This window comes from Podarcis pityusensis, assembly GCF_964106645.2.
Source record: "Podarcis pityusensis genome assembly, chromosome: 14".
In the NCBI taxonomy this organism is placed as follows: domain Eukaryota; kingdom Metazoa; phylum Chordata; class Lepidosauria; order Squamata; family Lacertidae; genus Podarcis; species Podarcis pityusensis.
The window spans coordinates 2,225,607-2,248,682 of NC_138039.1; the positions used below are offsets into that span (position 1 = coordinate 2,225,607).

At 44.8% G+C, this 23,076-nt stretch overlaps 1 protein-coding gene across 2 annotated transcripts in view; it reads left to right on the plus strand.

The window, feature by feature from the left end:
* The window catches only part of MMD2 (monocyte to macrophage differentiation associated 2), a 35,305-nt gene extending 22,135 nt beyond the window's left edge, over positions 1-13,170 (plus strand). For both annotated transcript variants that reach the window (XM_080981276.1, XM_080981277.1), the window contains 6 exons: positions 3,267-3,348; positions 4,470-4,630; positions 6,201-6,275; positions 7,297-7,398; positions 9,883-9,952; positions 11,728-13,170. In XM_080981276.1, coding sequence (XP_080837402.1) covers positions 3,267-3,348; positions 4,470-4,630; positions 6,201-6,275; positions 7,297-7,398; positions 9,883-9,952; positions 11,728-11,931 — 694 coding nt within the window. In that variant the 3' untranslated portion in view covers positions 11,932-13,170. The remainder of the gene's footprint in view (positions 1-3,266; positions 3,349-4,469; positions 4,631-6,200; positions 6,276-7,296; positions 7,399-9,882; positions 9,953-11,727) is intronic.
* Positions 13,171-23,076: the final 9,906 nt, after the last annotated feature.

Sequence of the window (23,076 nt, forward strand, 5' to 3'; positions counted from 1 at the left end):
AAATGGATTGACACTGACGGAACTCAAAGCCTCTTTATGTATCCCATTCCGCGCCCCGCGTCTCCCTCAGATCCAGGTTCCCGGTTCACAAAGAGACCTCCAGGCTGCCTCCCCTCAAAGCATTTCTCCTCCATGCAGCGCAGCAAATAGCTCTGAGACAACAGCGCATTATTCTCCTGTTGTGGTTGCCCAGCAACCTTGGGCGCCTCGCTGGAACCCCCCATTTGGGTGATGTGGGGGAAATGAAATCCTTTCTGTGTCTCCTGGGCACCCAGGGCTTCAGAGTGATGTCACGGTTTCCACAGAAACATACAGGAGGTTATTTTTTTTTTATTAAAAAAAAAGCCCAAAACACTGTTCTTTTATTTATACGCTTTTAAGCTCCCCTTCTTGGGAGAAAAGCAATGACAAACCTAGACAGCATCTTAAAAAGCAGAGACATCACCTTGCCAACAAAGGTCGGTATAGTTAAAGCTATGGTTTTCCCAGTAGTGATGTATGGAAGTGAGAGCTGAACCATAAAGAAGGCTGATCGCCGAAGAATGGATGCTTTTGAATCATGGTGCTGGAGGAGACTCTTGAGAGTCCCATGGACTGCAAGAAGATCAAACCTCTCCATTCTGAAGGAAATCAGCCCTGAGTGCTCACTGGAAGGACAGATCCTGAAGCTGAGGCTCCAAGACTTTGGCCATGAGAAGAGAAGACTCCCTGGAAAAGACCCTGATGTTGGGAAAGATGGAGGGCACAAGGAGAAGGGGACAACAGAGGATGAGACGGCTGGACAGTGTTCTCGAAGCTACCAGCATGAGTTTGACCAAATTGCGGGAGGCAGTGGAAGACAGAAGTGCCTGCCGTGTGCTGGTCCAGGGGGTCACGAAGAGGTGGACACAACTAAACGACTCAACAACAACAACTAGCTCCCCTTTTTCCAAGGAGTCCTAGGGTGGGTTAGCACAGCTTATCGATGCAATGAATGAAGCCACGGGGGCAGGTCTTGCCCAGGTAAACAGGGGACAGGTCACAGAATTGTAGACTTGAACGGTACCTTCAGGGGTCATGCAGTCCAACACCTGCAATGCGGGAATCTCAGCTAAAGCATCCGAGACAGATGACCATCCCACCTCTACTTAACAACCTCCAAGGAAGGAGAGTCCACAACTTCCCAAGGGAGATGGTTCCATAGTTGAGTGGCTCTTGCTGGCAGAAAGTTTTTCCCCCGTATGTTTCTTTGGAATCTTCTTTCTCGTAACTTGAAGCTATGGGTTCAGGTCCTACCCTCCAGAGCAGGAGAAAACAAGCTGGTTCCATCTTCCATGTAGGAGCCCTTGAGATATTTGAAGATGGCTATCCTATCTCCTCTCAGTCTCCTCCAGGCTAAACATCCAGACCATTCCTTCAACCGCTCCTCATCAGGCTTGGTTTCCAGATCCTTGATAATCTTGGTCTCCCTCCTCTGCACACCTTCTAGCTTGTCAACTTAAATTGTGGTCCCCAGCTGTGAAGCTTTGTGTATTCGGCAAATATGATCTCCAACACTGAACAGTGATTCTGGATATTGACTACTGTTTTGTAGAATTCTTCGTCAGCGTGGTGGGAGGATATATAATTGCTTCATAAACCTATCTTATTTCGAATGAATGTATGTAAATGAAAATATCAAATGCTGTGGAACAGTGGTCATGCAATAATGTAGCCACCATGTTGACGAAGAATTTACAAAACAGTAGTCAATTTCCAGAATACAAAGCTTGTCTTTCATCATACAAAGTCTGGTACCTCGTTTCATTTAAAGATTTTCAGAGACTTTGAGACTAAAGATTTCATTTTGTACTTGTTATGGTTTGAAGGAATTCTATAAAGATTGTCTATTCCGTATGTACATGGTCATCGTGTTGCATAGACATTGCTGACGTACTCTTTGCAACACAGGGGTTTGTTTGGTTAATTTTGCCATTTGGGCATGGTCCATCATCTTGATTTTCCATTCTTCGCTGGTTGGGACTTTGTCTTCCTTCCATCTCTGGGCAAAAAGCATCCTTGCAGTTGTCGTCACATATACAAATAGTCTTTTAAAGTCCTCTGGTATTTCATCACCTATAATTCCTAATAGAAAAGCTTCTGGTTTTTTCACAAATGTTATCTTGAACATTTTTTCAACTCATTATATATCATTTCCCAGAAAGCTTTCATTATATTGCATGTCCACCATATGTGGTAAAAAGTGCCTTCTCTTTCTTTCTTTACATTTCCAACATATATTGGTAGCAGTTCTATGTATTTTAGTGTTCTGTTGGAAGCCGCCCAGAGTGGCTGGGGAAACCCAGCCAGATGGGCGGGGTAGAAATAATAAATTATTATTATTATACATTTTTGCTAACCTCGTAGGTGTCAAGTGTCAACAGTACATCGACTCATTGTTAAAACTGTGTTTATGGAAGACAATCTTACTCGGCTACAAGTGATCGCCAAATAATTTTCGTATAGTTTTCTTTCAACGTACAGCACGCTGTAAACTTTAAGTCTTCCCTCCATAACTTTTCCCAAGATGAAAATTGTCTATTACAGTATACCCAATGTCCTTTGTCCATATTTATTAAATCTATCAGTTGCTCTCTCCTCACCACAGCAATACAAAGCAACTTACAATATTTTAAGCAAAGAAATCAAACACATACATAAAAATTTATGTTTATTTATGTATGTGTTTGATTTCTTTGCTTAAAACATTGTAAGTTAATTAATGCAAAATGATTACAGACAACTAAAGATATGAGAGCATATAAACTGTATAGTGGTCGAAGGAAGTCAACTGTTTCTATTTTCCTTTTGACTTTTTTTATAAAAATATCTTCTTTCTTTCTTTTTCTTTTCAATATGTATCGTTTTCTTATTTTTTGTATTTTTTTCTTATTAGTGCCTTTTTGGTATTCGGTAACTTGTATTACTTGTATAACTCTACTCTTTTTTTGGCATGTATATATTTATATAGAAAATAAAAATTTAGAGAAGCTTTCAAAAAACAACACCACAACAACACATACATAAATTACAACCGGCAAATTTAGCAATAAATAAATATTAATCATAGGAACTAACTTAAATATAATTTGTATTTTATTACTATTAATATTGTTAGTGATTGTTTCTCACGAGGCTGGGCAGAGAATCCATTCTTGTGAGATTTGGACTGTTACTGGGAAATACCCCCTCCCTCTTGCAGACCAATCTATTTGCTGACTTCTTCCTCTCTTCTCTCCTCCTTCAAGGTTTATGAACCACAGAGTGCCGCCCAACCGGAGATACCAGCCCACAGAATATGAACATGCAGCCAATTGCGCCACACATGCTGTGAGTTTTATTATTATTATTATTATTAATTTGTTTACCGCTCTTCATCCATAGATCTCAGGGCGGTTCAAAGCATAAAATTACAAGAAAAAGAAGGCACGATTTTTCACATGTGGTGGAACTGTAAAATAATCAAAAGTTTTGGGGAAATGATTTATAATGAAATGAAAAAAATGTTTAATATAACATTTGTTAAAAGGCCAGAAGCTTTCTTGCTAGGCATTACAGGCCGAGACTTGCCAAAAGAGCAGAAGTTATTCATGTATGCAACAACAGTGGCTAGAATATTACTAGCCCTAAAATGGAAAGACAACAAGATGCCAAAGAAAGAAGAATGGCAAGAAAAACTGATGGAATATGCTGAAATGGTGAAGCTAACTGGAAAGCTTAGAGACAAGGACAATAGAGACTTTTTAAAAGACGGGGAACCGTTTATGTTGTATTTACAGAAACATTGCAAAGAAGTGGACTCACTAGCAGGGTTTGAGTAAATACTTACAACTAACAACATAGAAATAAAGATGCAAAAATTGGAAAATAACAAAGTGAAAGAGGAAACAAGTATGATATAAAAATGTTAAGAATACAACAATATTTAAGTTAAAGATTGCAATATTAGGGTAGAACAAAACAAGCAGGGGGAGCAAATACTTAAAGAACCAGAAAAGGAAGTTGAGGGAAGTCATGGGGGGTTGGGGATTTATATTCTCTTTTGTCTTTGAGATAATGTTGATTGTGAACAGTGGCGTAGCGTGGGAGGTGCAGGGGGGGCCAGCCGCACATCTGGAGGGGCGCACGCTCACACTCGCAGCTCTCTGCCCCTACTTGGCTCACTCAGGGTTAGGGGGCGCAAATTACTTGTCTTGCCTCGGGTGCTGACAACCCACGCTACGCCACTGATTGTGAAGATTAAAAAATTGTAAAACTCAATAAAAAATTATTTAAAAAATAAAAATACAGGGGGGAATAATGTAACTGAATATTTGGATTGATGAATTGCTAGGTTGAAATTGTTTAATAAAAATATTTTTTTAAAGAGAGAGAGAGAGGGAGAAATCTGCTAGTTTTGGCCAGATCAAGGGGGTCATAAAGACCTTCCCTTCCCTTTCCTTCCCTCTCAGTTCTGGATCATTCCGAGCATCCTGGGCAGCTCCATCCTCCACGTCCTTTCGGACAACCCCTGGGAGACCATCTCCGCCTGGATCTACGGCTTTGGGCTGTCTGGCTTGTTCATCGTCTCCACCATCTTCCACACCATCTCCTGGAAGAAGAGCCACTTGCGGTAACTCGGACGTCTGCTGCGCAAGGGCGGGCGATGGAGATCACTTGCTCTTTGAGCAAGGCAGGCCTCTTGTCTCTCCAGCTTCCAGCAGCAAGCAGAGAGCCCACCTTGGTCTCTTGGTCTCCATCCTAGGATGGCGTAGCAGCCAGCCAGGTTGTGGGAATGCTCAGGGAGGCAGAAGAGGATACAGTGGTACCTCGGGTTACATACGCTTCAGGCTGCATACGCTTCAGGTTACAGACTCCGCTAACCCAGAAATAGTGCTTCAGGTTAAGAACATTGCTTCAGGATGAGAACAGAAATTGTGCTCTGGTGGCGCGGCAGCAGCAGGAGGCCCCATTAGCTAAGGTGGTGCTTCAGGTTAAGAACAGTTTCAGGTTAAGTACAGACCTCCGGAACGAATTAAGTACTTAACCCGAGGTACCACTGTATATTGTTTATTAACATCTTTCCTAACTTGCGCTAGCAAGTTCCTTTACATAGCAGAGTTTCACATTTCCCTTTTAAACTCACAGCAGATAGCTGGTTGCAGGCTTGTTTAAGCCTCTCAATATTAGGTTCCTGGTAAGTCCCCTTATGGGACGCAGGTGGCGCTGTGGGTTAAACCACAGAGCCTTGCCAATCAGAAGGTCGGTGGTTCAAATTCCCGTGAAGGGGTGAGCTCCCATTGCTCGGTCCCTGCTCCTGCAAACCTAGCAGTTCGAAAGCACATCAAAGTGCAAGTAGATAAATAGGTACCGCTCCGGCGGGAAGGTAAACGGCGTTTCCATGTGCTGCTGTGGTTCACCAGAAGCAGCTTAGTCATGCTGGCCACATGACCCGGAAGCTGTACTCCGGCTCCCTCGGCCAGTAAAGCGAGATGAGCGCCGCAACCCCAGAGTCGGCCACAACTGGACCCAATGGTCAGGGGTCGCTTTACCTTTTAAAGTCCCCTTATATCCCTCTTAAAAGAATGAACACACCACAATCTTGTGCAAAGTATATAAAATAAGTTTACTCACATCATCAGTTCACAGTTGGATCCCTGAAGACAGACTTAGTTACAAAGTATATACATGTGGATCTGTTCCATATGGCGACAATCCCAGTGTCCTCTGTTGGCTGGAGGCTGCTCCAACAATGGAGGAAGTCAAAAGAGAGGGTGTGTGCTGCGTGACTTATCCTTTTGTTACCTGGACAGGTAAGGTCATGCCCACCTCTGGTCACATGCAAGAGGAAGGATGCTCCAGGCCAGGAGGAAACAGGAAGTTTTCGACTGGCTGGACCAAACATTGCCCCACATGTCCACTCTAGGAAAACAAGGAATGCTGTACTTGACTGTTACTTATGTATCACATCCCACACAGGTGAGGTGGGGAAAGGCCAGCCCATTTGTCTCCGTGGCAACTCATTTGGACATGGAAATGGTGGCACTTGACTGGCTGGCTAAGGAACTTGTCTGGCAGGTTTCTTCTTAATATAGCCTCACCTACACAGGATCAGAAGTTTGGAAGGGACCCCTAGGTATCATCCAGACTGACCCCACCACACCTTTATGAAAGTGTTCTTTCTCTCTCTCTCTCTTCTGCAGGACTGTGGAGCATTGCTTGCACATGTTTGACAGAATGGTCATCTACTTCTTCATAGCTGCCTCCTATGCCCCTTGGTGAGTTTTCGCAAGCTGTGTACCCAGCCTTTCAGAAACTTGAAGAGGGGCAGTGTGGTGTAATGGTTAGAGTACTGGACCAGGAGACCAAGGTTCAATCGCTGAAGCTTGTTGAGTCACTGCCTTCACAACCTAACCTACCTTGCAGGATGGTTGTGGAGGTTAAATGGAGAGGGAGGAGAACTGTATAGCACCACCTTGAGCTCCTTGGGGGATAAATGGCCTATACATGCGTAATAATAATAGATATAATATTTGTTATTATTTCATGAAGCCACACACATGACCCCCATCTTATGCCTCTGAAAATTATTCGGAAACTTCAGCTAGTGCAGAATTCAGAGCCATTTGCTCACCAGAGCAAGACGATTTGAGCATCTTACACCGATTCTGGTCCGACTGCACTGGCTACCAATCAGTTTTCGGGCTCAATTCAAAGTGCTGGGTTTGACCTATAAATACCTCAAGGACCGCCTCTTTCCATATGAACCTACCCGGATTCGGAGATAATCTTCTGAGGCCCACCTTCATGTGCCTCCTCCTTGAGAGCTCCGGAGCGTGGCAACACGAGAACGGGGCCTTGTCTGCAGTGGCTCCCCGTCTGTGGAATGCTCTCCCCGGGGAAGTTCGCCTGGCGCCTTTGTTATACACCTTTAGGCGCCAGGCAAAAATGTCCCTTTTCAACCAGGCTCTTGGCTGACCTGTATGACATCCTATGCCCTTTTAAAATGGGGTGTGTGTGTGTTATTGAGTTGTTGTTTTTATTTTGATTATCTATTTTTTGGTTTTATATTTTGATTTTATTCTGTGAACTGCCCTGAGACCTCCGGGAATAGGGCAGTATATTAATAATAATAATAATAATAATAATAATGTCCATAGGTAAGCATTGCAGTCCCCCCTCCCTCCTCCTTCGCTGTTCTGGAATTGTGTGTTTCCTCGTCTGTGTTTGTCTCTTTCTCTTCCCCTTTCCAGGCTCCTGTTTCTCTCAAGCACTCAATGGTCTCTGTTCTTCTCCCAGGCTGAATCTGCGGGAGTTGGGACCCTGGGCTTCCCACATGCGCTGGATCATTTGGATCATGGCCTCCGTCGGGACCATCTACGTTTTCTTTTTCCATGAACGGTGAGTCGAAACCTCGCTATGCCCCGAGGGTGCTGAGTGCCGACAAGAAGGGCGGAGGCACAGTGACAGGGCAGAAGTCGTTTGCATGCAGAAGGTCCCAGGTTTCTTCGAGCAGCGCGGAGTTAGTCTGTGGAACTGCTTGCCACATGAGGCAATGATGGCCACCATTTTAGATGGCTTTAAAAGAAGATTCATGGGTTAGGCTATCGATGGCTAGCAACAAGGCAGCAATGCTTCTGAATAATAATTAATAATATTAATAATAATAATAATAATAATAATAATAATAATAATAATTTTTATTTATATCCCACCCTCCCCAGCCAGAACCGGGCTCAGGGTGGCTAACATCAAAATATATTAAGACATAAAATTCAATGATCGACTAAAATACAGCTTAAAATCAGATTGAAAGCAAAAAAGATACCTTTTTATATATTCATTTAATATTGTGACAATGGAGATGAATGAAATCCAAATAGGAAAAAAGTATAAATGCTATGACGCAGAATGGAATTATGGTAACCATGAAGCAGGAGGGAGGGAAGTCGATTAGCTCATAGGTGCAAAGACCCATGAGTTAAAATAAGGTTGTGCTTTAACTATGTAAAATGGAAACCTAATAAAAAATATTACAAAAAAAGGAAAACCTCCAGATGTTGTTAGACTACAGTTCTCCATGCTCTATTCCCCTGCCCCCTTGGCTACTTGGAAGAGTAGGGCCAACTCGGCCTCAGGCCCTCCTACTCGGGAGTGTTAACTTGGACAAAAAACAAGGACACCAGCCAGGAATAGCAGAGCAAAAGAGCAGCCAGTAGGCTTGGTCTCTGTCGCGACAGGACTCCCACCTGCCACCAGGTGGAACAAGATGGAAGCCCCAAACAAAAGAGCCCCCAAACTTTTATTAGCTGTTAATCCCCATGTTACACCCTCCCCCCAAACTACATCACTCATACACTCACGGTTACATCATGAAAGGGGAGGTCTGGTGGCAGGAATCTGAGCATCCTGGACCCTGCCCCATGGTTCCCCTTGCCCTCCACCAAACACCCATCAAGTGGAACAAAAGAGATCTTACATTTCCCTGTTTCCCAGCCAAGTTAATCACACCCCTTTGTCTGCATCTGGGTTTGTGATTTCTGGAATGGCTACCTGTCTGGCACTCAGGTATCAGGATGCCAGGGATTATCACTCAGGCAGAGGGGCTGCTGAGGAGCTGAGCTCACATGTCTATATGAATTTTTGAAGTTTTCCCAGTGAGCCAGTACATAGATACATTGATCAGCAAATTCTTACATTTGATATCGTGCAGCAAAGTCCCTTTGAATAGATAGGAAGAAACTGTGATGAAATGTTTTCTGGGGACAAATCACAAAAGTCACAAAAGTGACTGTGCTGATGTTAGCAGTGGGCTGCATGTGCATGATATCTGATGGAGGGGCAACCCGCCCCCCCCCCAACCTGTACATAAATTCCTGCAACTGTTGCAGACCCTTCAACATTTCTCTGGTGAAAATAGGGACGCCCTAAACAAAAGCGGGACATTCCAGAATCAAATCAGAAACAGCTTCTGTAAATCTGGGACCGTCCCTGGAAAATAGGGACACTTGGTGGGCCTGTTATTATATAAGTAAATAATAATAATAAATTGTGAAACAGCAAACATGTAAGTGTTTCGGAATACCTTTTCACATTCAGCTGAAAACTAATCCTAGCTGAAAAGCAGAGTTAAGCTCTGGGTAAATCTGGTGTCACCGGTCAGTAGGACTGTACTGTAGTCCCTACCCCACAAATGAAGGAACTAGCAATCTAACAAGGCAAACCATGTGTCGCTAAGCCCTTACGATGATCTACGGCTGGCGCAAAGTTGGCTTAGAATCATAGAATAGAATCATAGAATCATAGAGTTGGAAGAGACCACAAGGGCCACCGAGTCCAACCCCCTGCCAAGCAGGAAACACCATCAGAGCACTCCTCACATATGGTTGTCAAGCCTCTGCTTAAAGACCTCCAAAGAAGGAGACTCCACCACACTCCTTGGCAGCAAATTCCACTGTCAAACAGCTCTTACTGTCAGGAAGTTCTTCCTAATGTTTAGGTGGAATCTTCTTTCTTGTAGTTTGGATCCATTGCTCCGTGTCCGCTTCTCTGGAGCAGCAGAAAACAACCTTTCTCCCTCCTCTATGTGACATCCTTTTATATATTTGAACATGGCTATCATATCACCCCTTAACCTCCTCTTCTCCAGGCTAAACATGCCCAGCTCCCTTAGCCGTTCCTCATAAGGCATCGTTTCCAGGCTTACAGCACCCCCTCGTGGAACGAAATACTTTTCGCAAGCCCAGATTTTTGTCCCTTGTGTACGCCTTCTGTTTTTAATTGTGGGGAAATGATGGAAAGTTGAACCCGGATTTCTCGTAAACGAATCCAGCCTGCCCGGTACTTCATTTGCATCTCAAAAGAAATTGCTTTCCTTTCTTCCAGATACAAGTTGGTGGAGCTGGTGTGCTACGTCATCATGGGGTTCCTTCCTGCAGTGGTCATTCTCTCCATGGTACGTTACCTGGGATAGAGTGCAGTGCACTGATTTTGCACTTACGGTCCTGTCCTTGCATTTCAAGTGGGGCAGGGGGGATAACAATATTATTATAATAATAAATTATTATTTATACCACGCCCACCCGGCTGGGTTTCCCCAGCCACTCTGGGCGGCTTACAACCAAAAATTAAAAATACATTAAAACATCAGTCATTAAAAACTTCCCTTTAGGTGTCTTCTAAACATCAGATAGTTGTTTATTTATTTCTCCACTACTGTCTCCACTACTGGCCAAAATTCAATTCAGCGCTCTTACATAGAACACGAGGAAGTAGATAAAGCAAATGATTCAGCATTAAAATACAATAATTCACCAAATATTAAAAGCTTCCCTAAACAGGGCTGCCTTCAGATGTCTTCTAAAAGTCAGATAGTTGTTTATCTCCTTGACATCTGGTGGGAGGGTGTTCCACAGGGCGGGCGCCACCACCAAGAAGACCCTCTGCCTGGTTCCCTGTAACCTCGCTTCTTGCAGGCAGGGAACCACAAGAAGGCCCTCGGCGCTGGACCTCAGTGTCTGGGCAGAACGATTGGGGTGGAGATGCTCCTTCAGGTCTTCTGGACCGAAGCCATTTAGGGCTTTCAAGGTCAGCACCAACACTTTGAATTGTGCTTGGAAACGTAGGGAGAATGGCACAATATAAACACATTAAATGAATAAGATTCACGTTACATGAGGCTGAGAGGCCTGCATTTTTCCTCGTAACGTCTAGCACCCAGCGAAGGTGCTCAGAGGTGCTTGTGCCCAGGGGTGGCCTCTTCTGTTTTGCCACCTGAGGCAAAATGGGAAAGTGCCAGCCCATGACAAGATCTCATAAGAGTTCCCCAAAATTTCATGGGGTTCTCGCGGGATCTTGCCTGAACCCGGAAGCAGCCGCCACTTCTCATTTCTCCATACCCTTCAACATTTATCTGATGAAAATAGGGACGTCCTATTCCATAATAATAATAATAATAATAATATTTATACCCTGCCCATCTGACTGGGTTGTCCCAGTGAGTCTGGGAGGCTGCCAACATACAGTCGTACCTCGGAAGTCGAACGGACTCCATTCCAGGAGTCCGTTCAACTTCCAAAACATTCAGAAAGCAGAGCATGGCTTCTGATTGGAAGCTGCGGAAGTCCCGTCAGACATTTGGCTTCCAAAAATAGTTCACAAACTGGAACAGTCACTTCCGGGTTTGCTGCGTCCGGGAGCCAAAACCTTTGAGAACTAAGCAGTTCGAAAACCAAGGTACAACTGTATATAAAAACATAATAAAACATGAAGCATTTAAAAAACCTTCCCTATACAGAGCTGCCTTCAGATGTCTTCTAAAGGCTGTGACTTATTTCCTTTACTTTGGGGGGTGGGTGTGGGTCACATAACACCATACCCTGTGGTGAAAATAGGGACATCCTAAGGAAAAGTGGGACATTCTGGGATCAAATCAGAAACCGGGACAGCTTCTGTAAATCTGGGACAGTCCCTGGAAAATAGGGACGCTTAATAATAATAATAATAATAATAATAATAATAATAATTTATTATTTATACCCTGCCCCTCTGGCTGGGTTTCCCCAGCCACTCTGGGCGGTTTCCAACTGAATATTAAAAACAATACAGCATCAGACATTAGAAACTTCCCTAAATAATAATTATTATTTAGGAGGGGCTCGTGGCTGTGCTCCCTGGATTCCGCCACCTGATCACTGACCGCTGGCCTTTCTTTACACTTGCCTGTTGCAGCCCAACACGGACGGCCTTTCAGAGCTGGTGACTGGTGGCTTTTTCTACTGCTTGGGCACTGTCTTCTTCAAGAGCGACGGGCGCATCCCCTTCGCCCATGCCATCTGGCACCTCTTCGTGGCGCTGGGAGCTGGCACCCACTATTACGCCATCTGGAGGTACCTCTATCAGCCGGGCGATGTCGAGGCAGAAACCTCCAGGTAGACAGGTGCCTTAAGGAGGAGGATTTGGAGGCGCCAGGGATTTTGGGGAGCCTTCCAACAGACTCTCGTCCTTCGGTTCGCCCTTGGGAGACATGGACCCTGTGTTGATTCCTCCTTCTCCTGATGGGAAATGGTGGTCTTTAGTATTATTTCCTTGGCCAAACTTGCCCAAGCCCCAAGGGTTGTTTTTTTCTATTCTTATTTTTATAAATCAGTGTTTTTAGGCAAGGGTTTTGTAATGAAGCGAACAATTAATGGATATTCTTGAAAAGATAAGGGGGGGGGGAGATAAACAGGCTTCTGGAGGAACTTGGAAGTGTCTGCCCTTGTGATCCTAAGTGTTTGTTGACACAAACTGGTAGCAAGGAAACCGAATCGGAAGCTGACAGGAGATTTACATGAATAGAGGGCCCATCATAATTGACTAGTTGCATTCTCATTTCCTAAAAACACACAAAAATCTGCCCCTCCCTTTCTGGCTGCAATTGGCTTAGCTGCTGTGATGTCACAGCATGGACAATCAAGGGCCAGACAGTCAAATGCTTAGGCTAGTTTTTTGGAGGCCACAGAATCTGAATCGCCAACTTTTGTCTGGACGTTGCAGACATTGAAATGACATCTTCAGCTGAGCCGTTTCCACATCTTTCGATGGAAACAGGAATGTTTGCCTTGGCGACTCCTGAATGTGACAAGAATCTCTTGCCCATCAGTTGCAGCATGCAGTCATGAATACATGGCCCATTGGTTCCCGCAGTGTCCTAAAAGGCTAAACTTGCTTCTAATAGGCAGGAGATGAAATGATATGCCCTTTTGGATTGCATGAACTCAGGCGACAGGACCATTTGAAAAAGCCGTCTGTACATAGAAAACGGGTTTGTCAGGAGGAAAAGTGCTGTGCCTGGCTTTCTCCTTGACAGATTTTGTTTCTATGTGCAGGGATATGGAAGAACATTCCATCATTGGAAGCAGCAGAGCCCTGACCCGCTTCCCACCACTATGAAAACTAAGCCTTAGAGTTAACATTTTACAAAAATGAAAAAGGCATCATTCTATATAGCCTTCGTGGTCAAAGAGGTCAGGGTCTTTAGCCTAGTGGCAAGAGCACCTGAATTTGGGTGCAGAGGGTCCCTGGCTCAGTTCTCTGGTTCAATCTCCAGTTAGAAAAAGGCTACCAGCTGATGGGAAGGACAGCCAGACTGGGCAATACTGGGGCAGATGAACTGAGAGTCCAATGAGATAGTCCTTTGGGGTAGCAGGAGCGATTTCTGCAAAAGGCTGTCTGGGATAGAAGCAGAACTTCCCAGGACTTTAACCCTGCAAAGACTGAAACTGAGAAATTGAGTTTCAGGTAGGTAGCCGTGTTGGTCTGACGGAGTCAAAATAAAAAAAATAAAATAAAAACATTGTCCAGTAGCACCTTAGAGACCAACTAAGTTTGTTCCGGGTATAAGCTTTCGTGTGCATGCACACTTCTTCAGAAATTGAGGGTTTGGCTTGGCAGCTGTTAAAAGCACCAGCACTGTGCCGTTAGTTCCCACCAGCCAAAGTTATACTGGGATCTTGAAGCCATCAAATCTTAGACGCTCTTGCCATTCCTTTCGTTCCACAATTCCTTGTGGAAGAGCTAACAGAATATCTGGCAGGCAAAGAAAGAAAGAAAGAAAGAAAGAAAGAAAGAAAGAAAGAAAGAGACTTAACGCATTTTAGAGCACTTTTGTGCTGCTCACTTTAAGGTACTTTGAATCAAGCCATGTAAACTGCAGGGCAAAGGTGCCCCATGATATTCTTGTAAAGAAGCTGGTAAAATGCAGTCTTGACTATGCTACCACTCAGTGGATTTGTAACTGGCTGACTGACCGAACCCAAAGGGTGCTCATCAATGGTTCCTCTTCATCCTGGAGAAGAGTGACTAGTGGGGTGCCACAGGGTTCTGTCTTGGGCCCGGTCTTATTCAACATCTTTATCAATGACTTGGATGATGGACTCAAGGGCATCCTGATCAAATTTGCAGATGACACCAAACTGGGAGGGGTGGCTAACACCCCAGAGGACAGGATCACACTTCAAAACGACCTTGACAGATTAGAGAACTGGGCCAAAACAAACAAGATGAATTTTAACAGGGAGAAATGTAAAGTATTGCACTTGGGCAAAAAAAATGAGAGGCACAAATACAAGATGGGTGACACCTGGCTTGAGAGCAGTACATGTGAAAAGGATCTAGGAGTCTTGGTTGACCACAAACTTGACATGAGCCAACAGTGTGACGCGGCAGCTAAAAAAGCCAATGCAATTCTGGGCTGCATCAATAGGAGTATAGTATCTAGATCAAGGGAAGTAATAGTGCCACTGTATTCTGCTCTGGTCAGACCTCACCTGGAGTACTGTGTCCAGTTCTGGGCACCACAGTTCAAGAGGGACACTGAAAAACTGGAACGTGTCCAGAGGAGGGCAACCCAAATGGTCAAAGGCCTGGAAACGATGCCTTATGAGGAACGGCTAAGGGAGCTGGGCATGTTTAGCCTGGAGAAGAGGAGGTTAAGGGGTGATATGATAGCCATGTTCAAATATATAAAAGGATGTCACATAGAGGAGGGAGAAAGGTTGTTTTCTGCTGCTCCAGAGAAGCGGACACGGAGCAATGGATCCAAACTACAAGAAAGAAGATTCCACCTAAACATTAGGAAGAACTTCCTGACAGTAAGAGCTGTTCGACAGTGGAATTTGCTGCCAAGGAGTGTGGTGGAGTCTCCTTCTTTGGAGGTCTTTAAGCAGAGGCTTGACAACCATATGTCAGGAGTGCTCTGATGGTGTTTCCTGCTTGGCAGGGAGTTGGACTCGATGGCCCTTGTGGTCTCTTCCAACTCTATGATTCTATGATTCTAAAAGCTTCTGGGAAAGCTGCAAAAGGAAGAAAGAGATCCTGTCTCATGGCCGTCTCAGCCCATTTTCACTGAGCTGCATCTAATCTTAGGCCCCATCCGCACTATTCTTTTAAAGCAGTATTATCCCACTTTAAGCAGTCATGGCTTCTCCCAGAGAATCCTGGGAACTCTAGTTTGTTAAGGGTGCTGAGAATTGTTGGGCAAGCCCTGCTCCCCTCCGAGAGCTACAATTCCCAGAGTTCCCTCGGAAGAGGGATAGATTGTTAAGCCAACTCTGGGAATTGGAGCTCCGGGAGGAGACCAGGGGTCGCCCAACAACTCTCAGCACCCTTAACAAACTACAACTCCCAGGATATTTGGGGGTGAAGCCACAGCTGCTTAAAGCGTCATGTTTGGTGCAGAAGGGGCCTTCATCAGATGGTGCTGAAATGCCGCAGGAAATTCAGCAAAACAGCAAATGTCGATGTTCTTTGAAATTCAGGTCTTTTCTAATTCTGCTTCCAAAATATTAGAGGAATACCTTAAAAAAAAAAAGCCAATAACTTACATTTTTAACTCTTACGGACTAAATGGATGACAATAATGTTAAAGTGTAAACAGACTAAATATCTAGCCCCACCCTGAAACACACACCCCCCATCCAACATAACTGAGACACGTGGAGAGGCTGGAGAATCAAATTTGCTTTTTAAATTGTTACTCAGATGGTTCCAGAATTGCTTGCCTCTCTATTTCAAAGGACCAAATGCTGAGTCCAGATAGCTGCTCCTTCTCCATGAAGGGTCCCAGGATCTGTTGCAACTTTCAAAGGCACGTGGAGGGCATAAGAAGTGCCTGGTGGATCAGGCCCATGGCCCACCTGGTTTAGCATTTTGCTCTCCCAGGGGACAGCCAGATGACCCAGTGGGAAACACAGGATTCGAACCCAAGACTCCTTTTCTGGCTCTCCCCTCCCGTGGCTTCTGGCGACTGGCATTGCTGCCCTCCATTGCTGTGTGTGGGAACGTTCAGGGTGGTAGGAGAGGGTATATTGTTTATTAATATCCTTTCTAACTTGTGCTAGCAAGTTCCTTTATGTAGCAGAGTTTACATTCCCCTTTTTATATGCACAGCAGATAGCTGGTTGCGATCAAAAATTAATATCAATTAATATTAATATCAATAACAGCAAAAACTCCCAACAAAATCCCCCCCCCAAATTCTGGATGCAACCCCTAGATGGCATGACCTCAGCTTATTTATTTATTCAATAAATAAAATAAACCTAGGCTCGGATCGAGTCCATGCAGGGATGGACCAGGAACGTGCAGGATCACATTGCCTTACACACAACAGAAACTTGAATCTAACCCAGGGCTCCCCAGAGTGAGTACACAAGGAAAGCCTCTTCTCTCTATCCTACTCTTCCGTAGACAACTCTGTACATTCCTTGGTGCGCAGTTGTGACATTCACTCTTCCTTTCTACGCACCGCCATCCCAGCTGGAGTTGGGAAAGAGGTTCCCATCCTTCGTCCCGAGAATTGACCTCTCCTTTGTCCAGCAAAGGAGAAAGCACAGATCTTTCCCCCAGTGAGGAATCAGGACAGAGTCAAATGGGACGCGGGTGGCGCTGTGGTCTAAACCACTGAGCCTCTTGGGCTGCCTATTGGCAGTTTGAATCCCTGCGACGGGGTGAGCTCCCGTTGCTCTGTCCCAGCTCCTGCCAACCTAGCACATGGGTAGGCAAACTAAGGCCCGGGGGCCGTATCAGGCCCAATCACCTTCTCAATCCAGCCTGCAGACGGTCCGGGAATCAGCGTGTTTTTACATGAGTCAAATGTGTCCTTTTTAAAAAAAAAAAAAAATGCATCTCTGGGTTATTTGTAGGGCCTGCCTGGTGTTTTTACATGAGTCGAATATGTGCTTTTATTTAAAATGCATCTCTGGGTTATTTGTGGGGCATAGGAATTCATTCATTTCCCCCCCCCCCAAAAAAATAGACCTTGTGGGGGGCCAGACTGAGGCACAGTGGACCAGCCCCCTGCTGAAAAAGTTTGCTGACCCCTGACCTAGCAGTTCGAAAGCATGCCAAAAAGTGCAAGTAGATAAATAGGTACCGCTCCGGCGGGAAGGTAAATGGCATTTCCGTGCGCTGCTCTGGTTCGCCAGAAGCGCCTTACTCATGCTGGCCACATGACCCAGAAGCTGTACGCCGGTTCCCTCGGCCAATAAAGTGAGATGAGCGCCGCAACCCCAGAGTCAGTCACGACTGGACGTAATGGTCAGGGGTCCCTTTACCTTTACCTTTACCCAGGCTTTGGACCACCCAAGGCAGGGCCAGCCCGCCTATCAGGCGAGGCTGCGGCAGAAAGCTGGGAGATCCAGCCTCTGTGGTAAGGGGTCTCGTCCAACTCTGGATTGTAGCACGCTACAGCTGATTTCTACTACGGCAATCAATGGACTCAGAAAATAAGGGTGTTGGATTGGGGCCATTTTGATCCATTCCTAAAAAAAGAAAAACTCCATTTGCTCAAAAGCAAATCCTGTTGAGCTTACTTCTTGACCAATCTATCTTCCCACTCGTGATGATAATTGAAAACTTTGGTACAGGGCAATAGCTTAAATAGGACTTCTGCAGCCATGCCCCAATTTCAAAGGTCTGGGAGAATGGGAGTTGTAGTCCAAAATTATATGGAGGGCGCCAGGTTGGGACAGGGACCTGATCTATGGTTCCCCCACTTCTACAAACCTTCTCCTTACGCAAATCCAGACAGCCTTGGATTTCCCAAAGTCTCCGATTTTTTCTGGTTATTTTTATGCTTTGTAAGATCTTCCTGCCGTATAATCAGCGGTGGGGCAGCTGTTACGATCGTCCTAAATGTTTTCTACTAACTTTTCATACAAATTTGTAACTTCAGAGAAGAACGTCTGCGAACGAAACTGCGGGTGAGATACAGACCCGCAGGAAAACGGGGGGAAGGAAACCCAACTGTTTTAAAACCACTTGTCTCTTGTTAAAATCAGTATTTTGTATTTAACACAGTGTTATTTAATATGGATTGTACTAAAGATCATGTTAGGGCAGACCGTTTCTCGTGGAATAAGATTTGGAAATAATAATAATAAAAGTTGCCTTGTTTGCAGTTGTCTCTTTGTCCTTCCATTTTGGGAAAGGGCTTTGGGCTTCCTTGGGCCATTTTAGGGATGGGAAGGGCAAGTCACTGGAACAAAACCTGTGATTAAAATTCTGGCAGCAACTGTAGCCTACATAAAGACTCTCCTGAACTTTTTTTGAATTTTAATCGCAAAAAGTTGGGAGGGAGAGGCTAGCATCATCATCACTTTTAATTTGTATACTTCCTTTCTATCTTACAATACTCAAGGCGGTTTCCAAGCTGAGGAAACAAAGAATGTACACCTTAGAACAATCTAATGCAATACAAAAATAAAACAGCTTTAAAATAAGCAATCTACATCAAATAAAGTAACATTCAACAATCATTAGAATAGTATAGATTAATAATATCAGCATATAAAAATTAAACAAACCACTCTTAACAATTACAATAAATAATTTCAAAACTACAATCAATAAAACAACGGCAAGTGCATAAAATAATGCAATACAAACTGAGAAGCAGAGACTGGAGGGTGGGGCAAGGCAGGTGGGAGAAGGCCTTGCCTGATGCTAAATCAGACTGGCAAAATAAATTAAGAGAGTATGCAGAATTGGCGAGACTATCAGCAAGGTTACGTGACGTTACAGACGAAAAATTTATCAGAGAGTGGGATATATACAGAGTCTATGTAAAAGAACATTGTCAAAATATCAATCCGTTGGCAGGTTTCGACTGAGTTTCTGTGTGCGAATTGGATAATCTTATAAAATTTAAAGTAAGTTGAACAACATGGAGAAAATAAAGTTAGGCGCGTATTCAAGGAGTCCATCACAGGAACTTAATGGGAAGACTGGAGGTCACGTTAAATTCAACTATAAAACGATGTACAAAACAAGTATCAGTTAAGGAAAGAATGATGGTTTCCTTTTATTTCGTCTTTAACATCTTTTGATTATTTATGTTATACATTTTCAAAACTAATAAAGCATTTAAAAAAAGCAACAAAGCTTGTGACCAGTGAAAGCCACTTTCCCCAGCCTTCCAGATGTTTTGAACTCCAGCTTCCATCAACCACAGCGACCACCACAGCTGGACTGAAGAAATCCCCATTTTAGGGAAGGGGGTTTGGCTAGATGACCCCTGGGGTCCCTTCAAACTTTGCAATTCTGTGATTCTAGAAAGGGTGAAATCCTGGAGGAGGCAAAACTGGGTGAAGCCTCTGTGAGTTCAGTCCAGCAAGGCAGAGGGAGGCAGCGGCCTCAGGTGGCTGGTTTTGGGAGCCAAGAAAGAGAAGCAATTGATTCATTTTTTAAAGGTTTTTTTATTTGCCTCAGGTATCCAAATACCTCATCTGGCCTCAGGGACTATGAACCCTGAATTGGTGTGCTGTTTGCTTCTCTGACTCAGGCAGCAAAATGCCCTGGAATGGCTCTATGGGGGGGGGGGGGTGTCTGTGTGCCATGTTTTAAAACAATTCACCCGTGTAAAAATAAAATAAAAAATCTGCATCCTCTCATCCAATTGAAATTAAAAAAATAAGGTCTTCTATATATAATAAATGTTCATGGCTGTGCCAGGCAAACACGTACATAAATGTATGGGCCACATGTCTGAGGCAGCACAGGAGGGCAGCCCTGGAGCCGTTTTGGCACCCAAACTGACCAAATGTTTTCTCTGCAAGGTCAAAGGGAAATGGAAACGCCTCCCCATTGTCTTTTCCTTCACAAATCCTGTCCTAAGGGTATGTCTGTGTATGAATAGGGTGAGCCTGTGACCTGGCTCAGGAACTAAGTATTTGTCACTACAAAAGGCTGGCCAGGCTCCCCAGGGTATCCGATCAAGTAAGCATTAGGAGGTAACCTGCCAGACAGGAGGTAAACAATGACAGGAGATAAACAAGGCACTCAGATTTCTGTTGTAGATCACCATTTCTGTGATGTAGGTATGATGTGTCTGCGGGTAGTCTTGGACTCCAGGGCAGGCAATTTAAAATGTCTATATAAGGGCGGACACACCTGGGTTCTGGGTCCTCCTCCTTTCCTGCGTGTGAGGGGAGCACCCTGTTGCAACAGTTCAATAAAGATCAGGCTTACAAGCTGCTTTGCTTCTCAATATTCTCTGGTTGGCCTCTGTTCATTTCTCTGACCAATGGAGAACCTACAAAGGACTCTATAAGGGCTCTTGTGTCCCCCAGAAGGGAATAAGGGCAGATTTTCGTTTATTACACAATCCTGCTGCCATAATAGATCAGGCCAGTGGTAGGGCGCTGCTTCTGCATTGCCACAAAAGAGAGCAGATTTGCATCACATTTGCATATGCTAATTTGCATCTCTAGACGCACCAACCTACCACTTGAATTCTGCACCCCATGACGGGGTCCCGGGAGACTTATCAAGCGATGGCAAAGTAAGAACCTAAGAAGAGTCTGCCGGATCAGGCCCATGGCCCATCGAGTCCAGCATCCTGTTCTCACAGTGGCCGACCAGGTGCCCCAATGGGAAACCAGCAAGCAGGACCCGAGTGCGAGATCCCTCTCTCCTCCTGTGGTTTCCAGCGACTGGTGCTCAGAAGTGTTGTTGCTTCTGGCTGTGGGGGCAGAGCACAGCTATTGTGACTAGTAGCCATGAATTGCCTCAGGTCCTCCATGAATCTGTTTAATCTTCTTTTAAAGCAATCTGTGGGAAAGTTCAGGGAGTCAGGAGAGGATATATTGTTTATTAATATCCTTCCTAATTTGCGCTAGCAAGTTCCTTTACTTAGCAGAGTTTCACATTCCACTTTTAAATGCACAGCAGATAGCTGGTTGCAGGCTTGTGTAAGCCTCTCACTATTAGGTTCCTGGTAAGTTCCCTTATATCCCTCTTAAAAGAATAAACACACCACAATCTTGTGTAAAGTACAGTCATACCTCGGGATAAATATGCTCCAGGATAAGTATTTTCAGGTTGCGCTCCGCAGCGGCCCGGAGGTAACGGAGCGCGTTACTTCCGGGTTTCGCTGCTCACACATGTGCAGACAGTCAAAATGACATCACACGCATGCACGGAAGCAGCAAAACGCGATCCGCACATGCGCAGACATGCAGTCACATCTTACGTTCTGTTCAGGATGCGAACGGGGCTCCAGAACGGATCCCGTTTGCATCCTGAGGTAGCACTGTATATAAAAGTAGTTTACTCACATCATCAGTTCACAGTTGGATCCCTGAAGGCAGACTTAGTTACAAAGTATATACATGTGGATCTATCCCATATGGGGATAATCTCAGTGTCCCCTCTTGGCTGGAAGCCAACAGAGCAATTCTAGCTAAAAGCTGCTCCAACGACGGAGAAGTGAAAGAGAGAGGGTGTGTGCTGCGTGTCTTGTGCTTTTGTTACCTGCACAGGTAAGGTCATGCCCACCACTGGTCACATGCAAGAGGAAGGATGCTCCAGGCCAGGAGGAAACAGGAAATTTCGACTGGCTGGACCAGTCATCCCCTTGCATATCCATTCTAGGAAAACAAGGAATGTTGTACTTGACTGCTCCCAGTGGATTAAATCCCACACCATCCAAGTTGGCGACTATCCCTGCCTCCTGTGGAAGGGAGTTCCACAGTTTATCTGTGCACTGCATGAAGAAGGGCTTTCTCTTATCCGCCCTAAATCTTCCAGTGCTAAGCTTCATAGGATGCCCACAGAAAGAGCACTTAGGCCTAGGCACCATTTACATTTTATCAAAGTACAGTGGTACTTCGGGTTAAGTACTTAATTCGTTCCAGAGGTCCGTTCTTAACCTGAAACTGTTCTTAACCTGAAGCACCACTTTAGCTAATGGGGCCTCCTGCTGCCGACGCGCCGCTGGAGCACGATTTCTGTTCTCATCCTGAAGCAAAGTTCTTAACCCGAGGTACTATTTCTGGGTTAGCGGAGTCTGTAACCTGAAGCGCCTGTAGCCCAAGCTACCACTGTAATTGTTGAACTGAAATACAATTAAGGAGAAGTATATTAATAGTGAAATAGAAATGAGCAAAGCAGTGATATTTTAGGAAGCAGGCTGGTAGGCAGAGCCAAGACTTACATCATAGGAGCCTCCACAACACAAAACACTGTTGCTGTGTGTAGGTTTTATTTTATTTGTTTTTTATCTTATATTTTGGAAATGTACATCCAGTTTTTTGTTCCTTTAAATTGGGGGGGAGGGGCAAGAGAGTGGGGCCCTAAGTTATAGCTTGTTTAGCTTATACGCAAATCCGGCACTGGGTTGGATAGTTACAATGGAATGGTCTCAGTGGTGGGGTACACATTTTTATTCTTAACAAAATAAAAAAAATCCTTCCAGCAGCACCTTAGAGACCAACTAAGTTTGTTACTGGTATGAGCTTTCGTGTGCATGCACACTTCTTCAGATACACATGTGCATGCACATGAAAGCTCATACCAATAACAAACTTAGTTGGTCTCTAAGGTGCCACTGGAAGGAATTTTTTTTATTTTGTTTTGACTACGGCAGACTAACATGGCTGTTGTTGAATCGTTTAGTCATGTCCGACTCTTTGTGACCCCCTGGACCAGAGCACTCCAGGCACTCCTGTCTTCCGCTGCCTCCCGCAGTTTGGTCAAACTCATGCTGGTGGCTTTGAGAACACTGTCCAACCATCTCGTCCTCTGTCGTCCCCTTCTCCTTGTGCCCTCCATCTTTCCCAGCATCAGGGTCTTTTCCAGGGAGTCTTCTCTTCTCATGAGGTGGCCAAAGTATTGGAGCCTCAGCTTCACGATCTGTCCTTCCAGTGAGTACTCAGGGCTGATTTCCTTCAGAATGGAGAGGTTTGATCTTCTTGCAGTCCATGGGACTGTCAAGAGTCTCCTCCAGCACCATAATTCAAAAGGATCAATTCTTCAGCGATCAGCCTTCTTGATGGTCCAGCTCTCACTTCCATACATCACTACAGTGGTACCTCAGGTTACATATGCTTCAGGTTACATACACTTCAGGTTACAGACTCCGCTAATCCAGAAATAGTGCTTCAGGATAAGAACAGAAATCGGGCTCCGGTGGCGTGGCGGCAGCAGGAGGCCCCATTAGCTAAAGTGGTGCTTCAGGTTAAGAACAGTTTCAGGTTAAGTACGGACCTCCGGAACGAATTAAGTACTGAACCCGAGGTACCACTGTACTGGGAAAAA